The 14435-nt window shown below is 40.6% G+C and overlaps 1 protein-coding gene across 1 annotated transcript in view; it reads right to left on the bottom strand.

Moving 5' to 3' along the window:
- arid5b (AT-rich interaction domain 5B) overlaps positions 1–14435 on the bottom strand; it is a 135702-nt gene that overhangs the window by 3754 nt on the left and 117513 nt on the right. The window contains exon 9 of the mRNA XM_022669199.2: positions 2163–2358. Coding sequence (XP_022524920.2) covers positions 2163–2358 — 196 coding nt within the window. The remainder of the gene's footprint in view (positions 1–2162; positions 2359–14435) is intronic.

Genomic DNA, 14435 nt, shown 5'->3' with positions numbered 1-14435 from the left:
TGGCAGCTAACAGATGACCAAACCTTCAAAGCAAATCAAGCTAGGCTAAAGGATTTGCACTGGACTGACTTTGCAGCTGTTTGGCATGATTTAAAGTTTATTTGACTCATCAGCAAAGCAGTAGTCCCAACGATTTTTCCTTTTAAATAAAAAAACAGTAATATTCTTGAGTAGGAAAGGGTGCGATTGGAGACCACCTTTCATCTGTCCGTGATAAATCACTCTCAATCTCTAAAAAGCACTCCAGTCTAAATGAAAAGCAAAAATAAGAAGTCAGCATAGTGCTGTGGAAGTGACAGCACACATCTGCTAATGACCTTAAATCTCCAGGCAAACTTCAGATTTCTCTAATGAGCAGACACGTGACATAGCATCAGCTACATAGCGTCACTGACACATGCACTTGTCTATTCATTACCTGCGCTGGTTGAAGAAAGGCACAGATGTTTAACATCAGTTACTAATCAGATAAAGTGTTGGCTCATCTCTTTCACTCCATTCCCATAGTCAGTCCAGATAAGTATGCAATGGCTTCTGAATAATGGCTTGTGCAAACATATATCAAATTACTCCACTCCCAAACATCAAGTCCTTTTTGTCTTTTTGTAGATGTGAAAGAGGAGTGATACCCTTATCTGGTGTCTGATTACAGACTTTTTTTGCACAGTTTGTATGGGACTGTACTCAGGAAGTGAATGAATATGCTCCCATCTTTTGTACGTCTTTTCTGCTGATAAAGAGCATGTGTTGCTTGATGACCCCTGACCTGCAAGCTCACTCAATCTCTTATCCTGGGGCTGTGTTCTGACATGCCCTTAATACAATGTCGAATGGGGGTCTTAGAAGCTGGTGACTAACAGCCAAGATTACACAGTCGTAATGGGGTGTGACTGCTTGTTGGCAAGGCATGTATCACTCAATAGCCCTGATTGTCTTTGCTGCCTGAGGAAAGACTGAATTAACACAGCTCACAATGCTCTGATTCTTACCAGAGCAGCATCCCTATATTTGTACATGTCCTGATTATATTCCACCGAGACGGGGGGCTGTGATGCAATCCCAGCATCTGCCTCACCAAATATTTCCAGCAGCTGAGATCTATAACTTTGATTGAAATGTTAAGTGTTTTGTTCCTGTATTTTCCCTCCCTCTCAGCCAATCGCGTTGGCGCTGTCTCAGACAGAGAATTCCATTTTCATTTTCTCGCTTGTACAATGTACAATCAATTATCTGGAGAGGGCTTTCAAATTACAGAACATACCAGACAGATGAGCTAGGCATGCCACTGGAAAAGCAGTCAGCCCCTACAACAGCCTTCTTTGTTTCCACGCCGCAGCCGATCACTCATTTCATGCACGGCAGAAATGAATATGTGCCGTGCAGCAGCTCTGAAATGTGTCGAAATCTGACACTTCAAGAGAAAAATTCAAACGGCCCTTTCATCTTCTCTGTAATCATTTGGTTATTCATGTGAAAATAATAACTCAATTTTCATTCCCCTCGCAGAGTCGTGCGCACCCCCCCTTCTTTTTTTCATATTTTCGCTTAACTGGAAAGACATTTGCAAATCACCATGGATTTATTGGCTTTCAGGGATAAAAATAAACCTGCGGTTTATATAAGAACTAAAATATGGCATCAATTCGCTCAGCATGTGATGGCCGGTCAGATCTGATAGCAGGCATTTCCAGCCCGGCCCTCCCCTCAGCGCTGCTCTCTGCACAATAGGTCTCGTCAATAACAGCAACTTGTTCTTGATCTTTTCTCCTCTACTTGATTTGTGAGGTAAAACTAGAAGGCTGAGAGGGCGGTAGAAAGCCCAGTGTGCGGCAGTCCAGCGGTTCACAGAGAGAATATAACCGAATCAGGCAAAGCGTAAAAATCGCCTGGAGTCAGTGAGGCAGGGAAATACCACTTGATTTACCACGCTGCATCACAGCGTCCCGAGCCTCCGATTCAGCTCAAATAATTATGTTAAAACCAGCTGCTCCTGACAGCGCTATTCTTACAGGCCTTTGACAGCTTATTTGTTAAAGAGACAAAAGACAGTCAGCCTGAAGTGGCCTGTCATGTTTTTCCCTCTCGCTCTCTTTCTTCTGTGTGTTTTGAAAAGGAAAGTATTGCTGTGCAGCATCTCTTCTGCGAGAGAATGGCGAACTGACCGGCTCTGAAACTTTGGCTGAAGCGTCCTTTTCACTGCGGCCCTTCGGATTCTGGTCGTCTTTCAGGCGCTTTGTGGACGGGACCTTTGTCTTGGCACCCCCCTCCTGGGCGCCGGCCTCTTGCTTTCTGGGTTTGATGGGGGGTAGTGGCTTGTCCTCCTCTCCTTTCGTGAATCTCTCATAGGGCAGAATTAGCCTGCGGAGAGGGGAAGTGAGACAGGTTAGCACTCTGGCCTAAATACACAGGCTGACTCACGAGTGCTCTTTTTGCATTTTGCCGGCTCTCTCACCACATTAAACACAACGTCTCCTCTCTTTATTCTACTGGAACAATGACGGATCAGGAAAATTAATTTCTCATTTTTAAAAAGAGAAAAGTTAAGATCTTGAGAGCTCAGTTCAAGTACAAAGCTTTGTTCCACATTTTTTCTAGATGCTCCCAACCAGGCTGTGTACACTACATGCGTTACAATTCAATATATCACAATAAATATTGCAATACTGTAGGAAAGGTGATATATTGACATTTTCTTACATTTTGGGCTTTATATTGACAATACTTTATCTACTAAAATTTGCTCGGAGCAGTCTTAATTCTGATCAAGATGGGCCACCCCCAGTTCACATTTCTCTTAGTTTATCACAAAGAAATTTTGATATGCCTATACACCCACAATCAGCTTAATGAGACAACAGTTACTAGATACAACAGCCACGGATATGTCCATTTAGTGATGAGGGAGAGTACTTAGTTACCTTTCCCTTCCCATGAGACTCAGGTAGTGCATGTGAAGTGCTAAGGGCACAGCTGTGATTCTAACCTTTTTTATAAAAGATTTTTATTAGATCTATTATAGGATTTGCACAGAAGACCAGAGCAACAGGATGATCTACACACATGCACACACACACATACATACACACACACTCCCTCCCTCCCCTTTCTCTCCCTCTCTCTGAAATACCTTGTCCCCAATGAAGCATGCAGGGCAAATGGGGAATAATGCACTTGATCCTAATTAAAAGCATTTCGGTTCCCAGCAGCTGATGACATACAGCCCCCTCGCTTACCCCCACTCTCTCGCTCGTCTCATCAGGCTAGCCTTTCACCTGCACCTACCTAACCCAGATGAGATTTTACATTACGCATTAGGGCTGTGTATTACGTTACGCACACGATACACCATAAGAGTTACAATTTAATATATAACATTATATTGTGCTACTCTCGCAACTCTAAGCAAAACAATATTCTGTTTTTGTTTAATATAAAAAACGTCTATAAAAATGTCTATAAAATCAGAGTAAAAAAGTGGGATTTGAAGACAATATAAAAAAACTACTGCCTTCTAAAGGCCAGGGTTTAAACACATCACAAAATAAACCACTGTCTGACACCTTTATGGCATCTTTATATCTAAACTAATCCTATTTTTTTGATACATTGAAATTATATACAAGGCTCTTACTTCATTTTAAAAGTCAATTTTAATACTTTTAATACCTTTTTGAAAGATCTCAATAAATATCATTTAGGGCCAAAAAATGTAGCTATAACGTCTTAAAACTTAATGTTTCCCATTTGTTATCAATTTTCTTTTTCAATTTTGTTCTGTTGTTATGCAGGACATGTTAGCATGCTAGCTAGCTCACCGCTAATGTTAGCTAGCTCTCTGCTAACCCTAGTTTTCTCCCCAGTAACGTAGCTAACTAGTATGCTAGTATGTTAGCTAGCTCGTCGCTAATGTTAACTCAGCTAACCGTGTCTCCCTGTTAATGTTAGCTAGCTACTCTAACCTTAGCTCTCTCCTCAGTAACATTAGCTAGCTCACACCTAATGTAAGCTAGCTCTCCGCTAACCTTAGTTCTCTCCTCAGTAATGTTAGCTAGCTCACACCTAATGTAAGCTAGCTCTCCGCTAACCTTTGTTCTCTCCCCAGTAACTCGCTGCTAATGTAAGTATGCGCTTTTCCACTGGCATTTAACACATCTAAAAATGTAATACCTACAGCAAATTTGGAGTTAATTTAAGATCTTAATTATCAAGATTTTAATTTAAGACATTTTAAGGACCTGCGGGAACCCTGATGTATACTGCAGAACAACTTCTCCCAGCTTCTCCTTGTCCAAGCATGAACTGAACACACGGAGATCCAGGCTGCTGCTCTCAGCCTTGTCTCTGGCTTTTGCTGATGGAGAAGCTTGATAGAGGCTGTGGTAATTGGACGGGGTGATACACAGCACTGTAATCTGCCGCTCTGCTCATGCAGTTTGAAGTTTTTATAATGTGGCTCAGTGTGATTAATGAGTCCGGGTGGGAACTGTCAGAGGCACGCAGAATTATAAATATCCACCGTGAGATGGCAGCCATAATCAAAATAATATTTATTTATTTATTATTTTTATTTTTTTTACATCTCAAGCATCGCAATCTGGGAATGCCAGAGAAGAGGAGCCGACAGAACAGGGGATGCGCTAAATACGTCAGACCTCTCTATCTCAATTATTTAGAGAAGCTTTTGTTGTTGTTGGTGTTTTTTTTTTGTTTCCTTCATCCTTTCATCATATCACTAGAAATCTCCCCCCTCCTGCACTGTGTAATCTCTCTCTCTCTCTCTCTCTCTCTCTCTCTCTCACACACCCCCCTCTTCCTATTTATCTCGTCTTTCTTCTCCTGTTTAATAAAATCTGCAAGGCATCTCCAGAGGAATTCATTTCCGCTATTTTGCTTGGCTGGGTGTTTACTCAACAGCGAGGCCAACAGTGTCCAGGCCTCTTGGAGCTGCGAGCGGCGCGGATGCACTGAGCATGCTCAGGCAGAGGGGGGAAGAGGAGGAGGAGGCATGCGGGAGAACTATGCTATGCTGGCTGGGGTTTGGCAGCCAGCCAACGGCAAAGCTAAGCAGGAGCCCAGAGGGAACATTCATCTTCAGATCCCATTACCAAAAGAGTTTAAACATGTTACAGCTGCTAAAACTGGAAAACGGCTCGCTCCACGCGGTCAAATCAAAATAGCGGGCAGCTGCCAAATACCTGATTCCCACTGTAATGTTTCAGTTCATGTTTATATAATAGAGGCATAATAACACACACAAAGACTTATCTTGTTTGCAGCTAATCCTCTGAAATCTTCAATATCCACCCTTCCCTTCCGTACCCCCCTGCCCCCCCCACTTCAACACCCCTGGGAGCCCTCCCTAAGCTTTAAGCAGGTCTTATGACCCCTTTAGAGTTTGTGTACAATGGCCAAAATTAAGCTTAAATTAAGCTGACCTCATATTTCCTTGTTTTCAAGAGTTCCAGCGGATAATTGATATCAGATGTTGCCACTTAATTTGAGTATTTATGCGGGTACTTTTTTTTTTTTGTTCCTGTGCTTGATTGTTGAGATAATGTAATGGGAATAGTCCAAACTGCAAGGTGAGAAGTGAAAGAGAATAAATTTCAAAACAAACAAAAGACAGTTCCAAGAAAAATCAGTTCTCCACATGTCCATGTATGGCTATCCCATGTCACGGTTCCCTTCCCTTTTCACTTTAAGAGAATAATCTACACCTTACAAGTTCAACCACAGCATATTTCCTCAGCCAGGGATGAAAAAATGCTTTTAAGAGGTCGTGAAGGCCTGCACAACTTTAATTTTTGATTTTTTTTTTTCATTGAGCTCAGCAGCTGGCAGCTAGACAGCAGCAGAGCTACATTCCATACAGCTGGTAAACGGCATAGCGCCAAGAACAGGAAATCTGCAATTAAATGTTCCTTTATGAGAACGAGGGAGGGGAGAGAGAGAGAGAGCAAGAGGGAGGGTTGAACAAAAAGAACGAGTAAAGAGAAAAAGAGACAACAGAAGAAAAAAATGTGGAATGAGGGGAAAAAAATGCTAAATCCATTAATGGCCTGGTCTGTGCAGCCGTCCCTTTTAGAACAAATAATAAATAACGAATCAGGTTCAGGAAAAGGTACCTTTCTGTCACAAAGGTGTTACAGGAATCCATTTCACTGGGAAATGAACCAGAACCACCCTGATGGTCCTAATGTGAACTCGCTCGACAGACAGAAAAAAAAAAAAAAAAAAAAAAAAAACCTGCTTTGAGTGCCTGCACAAAGTATTTCATTCCATTTACTGTACTCAGGAAGAGCAACCCCCCCCCCCCCCCCCCACCACCACCCCACTGCTCCCATGCTGTCAACAACCCACACCACATCTCCACAGTGACTGATTACATCTCTGAGCAGGACTTTAATGTAATGGTGAGCATGGGGCCTACCAGCTAGCTTGGGGAGGAAGAGGGAACATGCTGGATGAGTCTTTTACATCAGCCTATGCTTCACTATCAGTCCATTACAGTCACCGTACCACTTCAGTAAAGACACTTCACACTTCACACACACACACACACACACACACACACACACTGCAGCATGATAAAAACTAAACAGTTCAGATGGTACCGATGGTTAATACTCAATACAGTTGAGGACAGGGCCTTTTAATAAACATGGTGTTGGCGGTATGGCTGGTAATATACATTTAATTTTCCAAAACTTCTACTAATGGATGTACAAATACGTCTGTTCTAAAGGCCCAGTGGATGCATTCTTTTGCACCTTTAAAACTTGCTCATGCAATCAAAAAACGCCTTTGTTTTGCAAACAGGGCTTGAAACTCCATACATTAAAAAAAGTCATTCATTTTTTCTCTGCTCCCTGTCTGTTTTCTCCTCCTTTTAGCCTCGTATGCACTATTGCAAGGTAAGCTATAATTATTTATTGGTACATTGTAAACTTGAACATACTTGATGCACTGACACAAACTTAAAAACTGCTACATAAAGTCTCGTTATTGGTCATAATTTTCTAACCTTTTAGCTCTGCTTTCTCATTTTTACAGTCAACATGTTTCTTGTTGTATAAGCTTTTGTATTTTGTGTTTTGCTACGAACACCACAAGCTGTTCTGACTGGTAAAGCTCATTTTAACACCCAACACAGCACAAAAAAAAACCCCAAAAACATTTACACAGTCCGTCAGATTTTTGTATGTTCATTTAATTAGTTTTTTTTTCTAATTATACCCCACTTTTTTATCACAATTACTCAATCTCTGTTCATACCAACTCCCCCTTACACGAGTAATGAAGGACATAGTAAATGAGGGTAAGTCTAGCATGTGCCTCCTCTTATACATGTAAATCCAGCCACTACCTCTTTTCAAGGTGCTGCTAATACAGCATTACTGGGTAGCAGCAATACAGTTACACCCAGCTATGATACACCAGCATACAGATGCCTGTGCAGATACACATCATATTAGGAGTGGAGAGCCAAGAGAGAGCTATGGCAAATTGTGCTCTCTCAGATTCTGGCTGCTGATGGAAAGAAGCATGATTCTGGTTTTGAACCGGTGATCCTCAGATCATAGTGACAGATCTTTAGCCCACTGGACCAGTCAGAGCTCTGGTATTTTTTAAAATCCGCTGTGTATTTTTTGTTGGTAAAAATCGTACTTGGTGTAAAAGGGCCTTAAGTGTCAGAAGAACATCTTTAGTCAAGACTGTTGACACTGAAATGTCAAATGGCTCAGAAGAAGAAAGGACCCAGGAAGCAGGAAACCACATATGAACACAAAATGTGCAGTTATTTTAAGTCCGTCGTTTGGCTGCTCTGCCCGGCCAGGTTCAGCGTTAGGCCAAATAAACATGCAGCAGCGCCTCTGGCCAGGCTCAGGTGTTCCCGCAGCCTGAGCCAACAGGCCGCTTCTGCACTGCAGCAGGAAGCAGACGCTTATTTAAAGAAGGTTGTCTTTCTCACAAGCACCAGCTCTTTGAGCTCGGCCTGGCTGCACCTGCGGACTAAAAGCCCTCACAAACACACACACACCCTTTCCCCACTTCAACAAGCACTCACTGGGGGCTCCCTCTTCACTTACATAGGTTTCTCGCTATCCTCCTTTGAGAAGAACAACAGGCACAGCTTTTAAAGGAGAGAGGTTGGAAGTTTTTTGGTGAGAGAAGGTGAGGCATTGAGTTGGTGTTGATTAAGTGGGGCCTGAGTAAGGTTGGCTGGAGTAAAGCCTAGCAGGCGGAGATAGATCACTAATGACCAGCAGACCCCAAGCAAAAATTCTGGGTAAAGTGTATGAGTGTGTGACTGAGCAGGGATGCAAATTGAAATACACAGTCCCATGACTGCTGCCATGGTCCATTGAATCTAAAGGACATCACACTGACTGTGGAATATGCACGTGGGGCATCCTAAATAGATTGCACAGACCTATCCAGAACTACACTGTCCACTGTATGTGGTAATGCCCTCTGTGACGTATTCCTGGTTCACGCGTGACATTGTGTTCGAGGAATGTTAAATGCCCACATTTCAGAACTTCAGAAATGAAATGTCTCAATTATCTGGCACCCATTATAAACCTTGCCATGAGCATGCTGACAAGTGATCAGCCTAACTCACAAGATAACACCTCACAACATATACAGATGTGTATATTCCTAAGCCGTTCCCTCAGGTAACACCTCCAAAATCAATTTATATACTGCTGTCTCATGACTACTGTTCTAGATTAGAACAATATTCATTAAAATATGAAGAGTTTGGTTCCAAAACGCTATAAATCCATTTTTATCAATTTGAGTAAAAAAGGGTTTTCTTTAGCGAGAAAGTGGTAGGCTGAAAACCACTGTTTTCTGTTTCAAACTATCAAATACCATACTAAGGTTAAAATAACACAAAAAAATCAAATCAAGATTTTAATATTTAAAGATTTATTTTTAAAAATAATTCGTTTTTTCGCAAAACGCAATAAATCCATGCCAAGTTTTTTTTTCAAAATGTCTTATATATCCTTTGGCATCAATAGAATTTTTTTTTATTAATAATGTGCAAAATACAATATTAAATAACAGTAAATTGTACATCTGAATATAATAGTTTAACCATTGGGCCTAAAAACACAAATTTCAAAACATTTCTTTTCGAAAAAGTGCAAAATTTCATTAACGAACAAGACATTAAGACTATAAAATCCCCAAAATCACGTTACATTAATGTGCTGTAGTGTAGTGTAGTGTAGTATAGTGTGTATTATAGTGTGTGTGTGTGTGTGTGTGTGTGTGTGAACTGCAGATGACAGCTGGCATTTCCCCCCCTCCTGAATGCCTCATTTTCTTTACCTTTTCACATACATGAGACTTTTTTGATGGCTTTCTCTTTTTTTTCAATAACTGCTTCACGAACAGGCTCCTCTATACCATCAAAACCGTTCATTTTCGCGGACTTTGAGAGTGAAAAACGAAAGTGGATTGGATTGGATGAGTGGAGATGTGGCGTTCTGCGGGAAAACAAGACTGGCGTTTATCGCGTTTTGGAAAGAAAGAGAAAAAGCAGGGCAGTATTACACGGCGGATGTGGCGTTTTGATGAAAATTGAATATTGGCTTTTCAAGCGTGGTCACATAACATTCTGATTCTGGCTCTAACTCATTTTTTTTTTAAATGCCGTTTATCGCGTTTTGGAATCAAACTCTTCATATACAGAGACTACTTTTTTCAAATTTCTTTGATCTTTGATTTTACCAAATTGAAAACCTCTGGAATACAATCAAGAGGAAGATGGATGATCACAAGCCATGAAACCAAGCTGACCTGCTTGAATGTTTGCACCAGGAGTGGCATAAAGTTATCCAAAAGCAGTGTGTAAGACTGGTGGAGGAGAACATGCCAAAATGCATGAAAACTGTGATTAAAATCCAGGGTTATTCCACCAAATATTGATTGTTTTCTTTGCATTATTACAAATGCTCTAAATGAAAATATTTTTATTTTGAATTTGGGAGAAATGTTTTCCGTACTTTATAGAATAAAACAACAATGGTCATTTTACTTAAACATATACCTATAAATAGCAAAATCAGAGAAACTGATTCAGAAACTAAAGTGGTCTCTTAATTTTATCCAGAGCTGTATATTAAAATATAGTAAATCCTGGTCAGGAACCTGATCGGGCCAAAGCCTACTTGGAATTAATGGCCACAAAGGAAGAAATACTTCTGGGAACTGTGCCAGCCTATCGAAGGCTAATATACACATCTATTCAATTATACACTTACACCCAGGGCTAACTTAGAATGGCCAGTTCACCTGCCATGTATATTTTTGGGAGGCCGGAAGAAACTAAAGCATTTAATAAGAATCCACTGAATCATTTTTAAAGGAATCATAAATGATTTGAATCTTTATGATGTAAATACCCATATGTATACCCATAACAAACACACCAGTGAAACATCCCATGCCACACAAACAATACAATACAAATATACAGCTTTAATAAAGAGAATAATATCATAATAAGAAATTTCAGGGTTTTAAAGTAACAAATTATCAATTAGCTCCCCGAAGAGTAAATAAATCAGCCTGACCAGAGGACCAAGCTTAGGGTAATGCTACAATCTGAATACATGTATGAATAGATGCTATTAGACAGGCAAATCAGGCACATTTGCATTTTTTAAAGGCAAATAAATATATTCATGGCCTTTGAATGATTAGTATGACTACATGAATTTGTCTAAATTGAATTCATCCTGCATTGGGGTGACTCTTTTATGCATAACAGTTCTCCATCATTAATTCAAACGTGTAATTACTTCAGGAATCGTGGGGAGAATAAAGGACTCTTCATAATGCTGACAGATAAGGGCACTGCCACAGAGACGGCAGCCTGGCTGAAAACCACGAGCAAGCGTGTGTGCGCGCACGTGAGCGAGTGTGTGTGTGTGTGTGTGTGTGTGTGTGCGCGCCTATCTCCGCTGGGAGTGCTGCTGAGTGGGTAATAAGATTCTGTTGCAGCATCTCTCTGTCCTTGCGGCCTTTAATCCTGCCTCTTACGTAACGCTCATTTCCACAGTGAGCATTTCCCAAAAAAATAAAAACCTTCCCCCTCCCCTCTTTAAAATAATCACATTTAAAGAACCCAATAATTACAGAAAGTGCTGCATTTACCCTCAAAACATCTCCAGTGCCGTTCACAGCCCTGACGTCAATCCCCCTGGATGGAGGGGGTGAGCCTCCAATCTGCTCTCCAAATAAATATAGGCCAGTGAGAAAGACGAGTCAATGATGGGGAGGATTTTAACTCTCAATCCCACACGAAGTCGTAATCTCCAAAACGCTAACTTTATAGAAGAAGACAAAAACAGTTGTAGCTTTTGATATAATTATTGTTGGAGTGTTTCTATTTGCCCATCCATCACCACATATATCCACCATCCATATATATATATATATATATATATATATATATAGTGGCATTGAAGACTGCTTAAAGTGCACCTTAGTGTATTTTTTTTGCAGTAGCATTAAGGTGCACACAACATGCACATCAATATGCAAAGTAGTACATTTACAATATACTTCAAGCTGAAAAAAGCACTCACAAGCACAACTTAATTATTTTATTATTATTATTATTTGTTTAAATATAATAAGCTTAATTACAACTAAAATATACTCAAGTCACCATAAGTTGTTCCAAAATTGTACTTTTAGTATGCATTTAAGTACATATTTTAATGTTTAAAACTATGTACCTTTCCATGTTAAGTATACTTTTAAAAAATATACTTAAATACACTTTTCTTTTACAAGGGAAGTTATAATAGACAAATATGGAGGTATTTGTTTTTCATTAGACAGCGACAATATATAATGTTCACATTAAAAAAATAATTTGTTTCAAACACGAGGGTTACATTTTTACACCATTTCCAAACAGAGAATAATTTTCTATTCCACACTACAGGATAATTTGTGAAGATCATCATTCACAATTACTTTAAAATCAGAAAAAAAAAATGCGATTTTACATCTGAAAGAGCAAATAGGCTTTAAAATAGCCCTGATTATCTTGCAGTGTGAGTCAGACAGACAGACAGACAGGTAACTGCAAACTGGATTTTTTTGCTTTTGCAATATCCTCCTGAGGGGGTTTTTCTGTTATGGGGCAGGAAGCAGGCCTGAGGTCAGTGGGGTATTCTTCCTGCGCAGCGGGGGAGGAGGGAGGACCTGAAACTTTCCTGCCACTCGTATATGCTTGTGTGTACCCACAACTGACCGGTGTGCGAGTTTAGCAGGAATGAGACGCTTAACCAACAGCATCTCTCAGAGAGACAGAAATAGCAAACCTGAAGTTCAGCTACAAAAAGAGAAGGCCTGTGCATAGCTTAAAATGCAGCTGTAGAAGATGATGTTAAAAACTGCTACCCTTTTTCATGCCTTATACTGTATATGCTTGATATCTTGTCCTATTGTCCTGGATTCGTGTGACACTCGTTGCAAAAAAGCACTTTATAAATAAATATGAAAACTAGAGCTTTCAGCTTTTAAACTGAATTGCTATTTAATTTCTATTTATCACTCATGTGAAAAATGTGCTGGGTGTTAAAATGATTAAAGCCCAGAAGCTGTTTTTTATTCACTTCTCTGTGCTGCAAAGAAAAGCTCAGCAGAGCTTAATTACTAGCATTTAACAGCACTGCTGAGAATGTCATCTCTGCACAAGATACCACAATCAATACTCCGCTTTTTTCCTTTGTTAACTAAAATAGCATGCACGGATGGCTTTGTTGGTTTATATAACCATTACGTAATCCCATAGGATCACATTTGAGGGGGGCTTTGGGAGGGGGGGGGCGTTGGACAATTGAATGTTGCCACAGTAACAGACAAATATGCAGCACAAATTCATCACAGAGAAATATGTTACATAAACTGACATTTGAACACATATGTGGGCAGCTACATATGCGTCAATAAAATCACAACAGAGCTGATTTTTCCTCCTCCAACTCGATTTGTGAACTACAATTAAAAACATCTGACAGTCTAATAAAGAACAGAGGACACAGAGGCCACAGAGACAAGATTAAGATTATTTCTGACAGAATAACCAATAAAATAATTGGCATTCGGGCTATAATGCAAACGAGAGCATAACTGTGTGAGAAGTGTGTCAGTTTTGGCATTAATATTTTAATGAATGTAATTCCTGGCTGGTTTAATATCTCTGCAATGCTTCTTGCAGATGCTGGAGTTCTGCGGCATGGCCACAAGATGGCACACCTTCCAGCAGCACTGATAGATTAGTTTCCTTGAAAAATGCAGGGAAATACAGTATTATAACAACACACACATTCAAAAGCTAATCCACAAGCTAATCAAGCCTATTTCCAGCCATCCTGTTTTTTTGAAACATCTCAGATAGTAGCAGTGGGTAGAGTGCGGAAGAAAAAAAAGAACCCCCACCTCCTCCTCTTCCTCCTCTCTAGAACTCGGCACAATAATATCCAAGACAAATGGTTGTTGACACCAACAATTTTATTCCCCCATTCATCTCATTCTGGGCCTTTGGCTCCGATGGCTGGGAGGGGGAGGGGGGAGGACAGGGGGACTGGACGTGCCTGGGATCAAACACATAGACTGCATATTAAAGAAACTGTCCGACTCAGCCTGAAGTTCGCTGGGGCTTCCTTCCATGTGAAAAGTGCCTCTAATGACTGGCTACTGAAATGCCACTGCCTGTAAATCACAGGAGGGAGAGGAGAGGAGGGGGATGGTGGCTGGATGGCAGTGCAGCAGCTTGCTTTTCTATGATGCTAAATGAATGTTAAACAAACAACTGGAGGCTTGTGATTGAATGTAATGGAGAGCGCAGCTGAGCGCCAGGCCCGAGGCGGTGCAGCATGGCGTAGAGCAGCACGGCCCAGCCCGAAAACCTCTGCTGTAAAACAGCGTTTTCATCACCACGTCTGGAAGAGCTGGGATCAAGCATCAGCAGCTTCAGAAACAGGAAATAATTCCATATATTTGGAGGAAAAGAAAGAAGGACAGAAACAGAGCAAGAGAGAGAGAGCACAGCATGCTTTTATTCTCTGCAGGGGGAAAACGTTGAATTAATCACAGAGACTGACGAGAGAGAGAGAGAGAGAGAGAGAGAGAAAGAATGCTGGACTGTGTGTGTGTATATATATATATAAATATATGAGAGAGTGGGAGGCAGGAGAAAAACAGACATTGTTCCATAAGCTCTGCAGGATCCCTGAAAAGTTTTTTTATTTTTTATGGAGATGTCGACCCTTGAACTAATCTAAATTCCCGCAGTTAAACAGGGTGAATGCTGGGTAAAGCTATAGCAGGGCCCTTTTTGTCATTGCTGGCTTTTGGACCTAAAATTACCTCACTCCTTCCCTAAAGGCACAAACTCA

This window comes from Astyanax mexicanus, chromosome 15 (assembly GCF_023375975.1).
Source record: "Astyanax mexicanus isolate ESR-SI-001 chromosome 15, AstMex3_surface, whole genome shotgun sequence".
NCBI classification, from domain to species: domain Eukaryota; kingdom Metazoa; phylum Chordata; class Actinopteri; order Characiformes; family Acestrorhamphidae; genus Astyanax; species Astyanax mexicanus.
The sequence above is the reverse complement of the archived record's forward strand: the minus strand, read 5'-3'. Positions and strand labels throughout refer to the sequence as shown.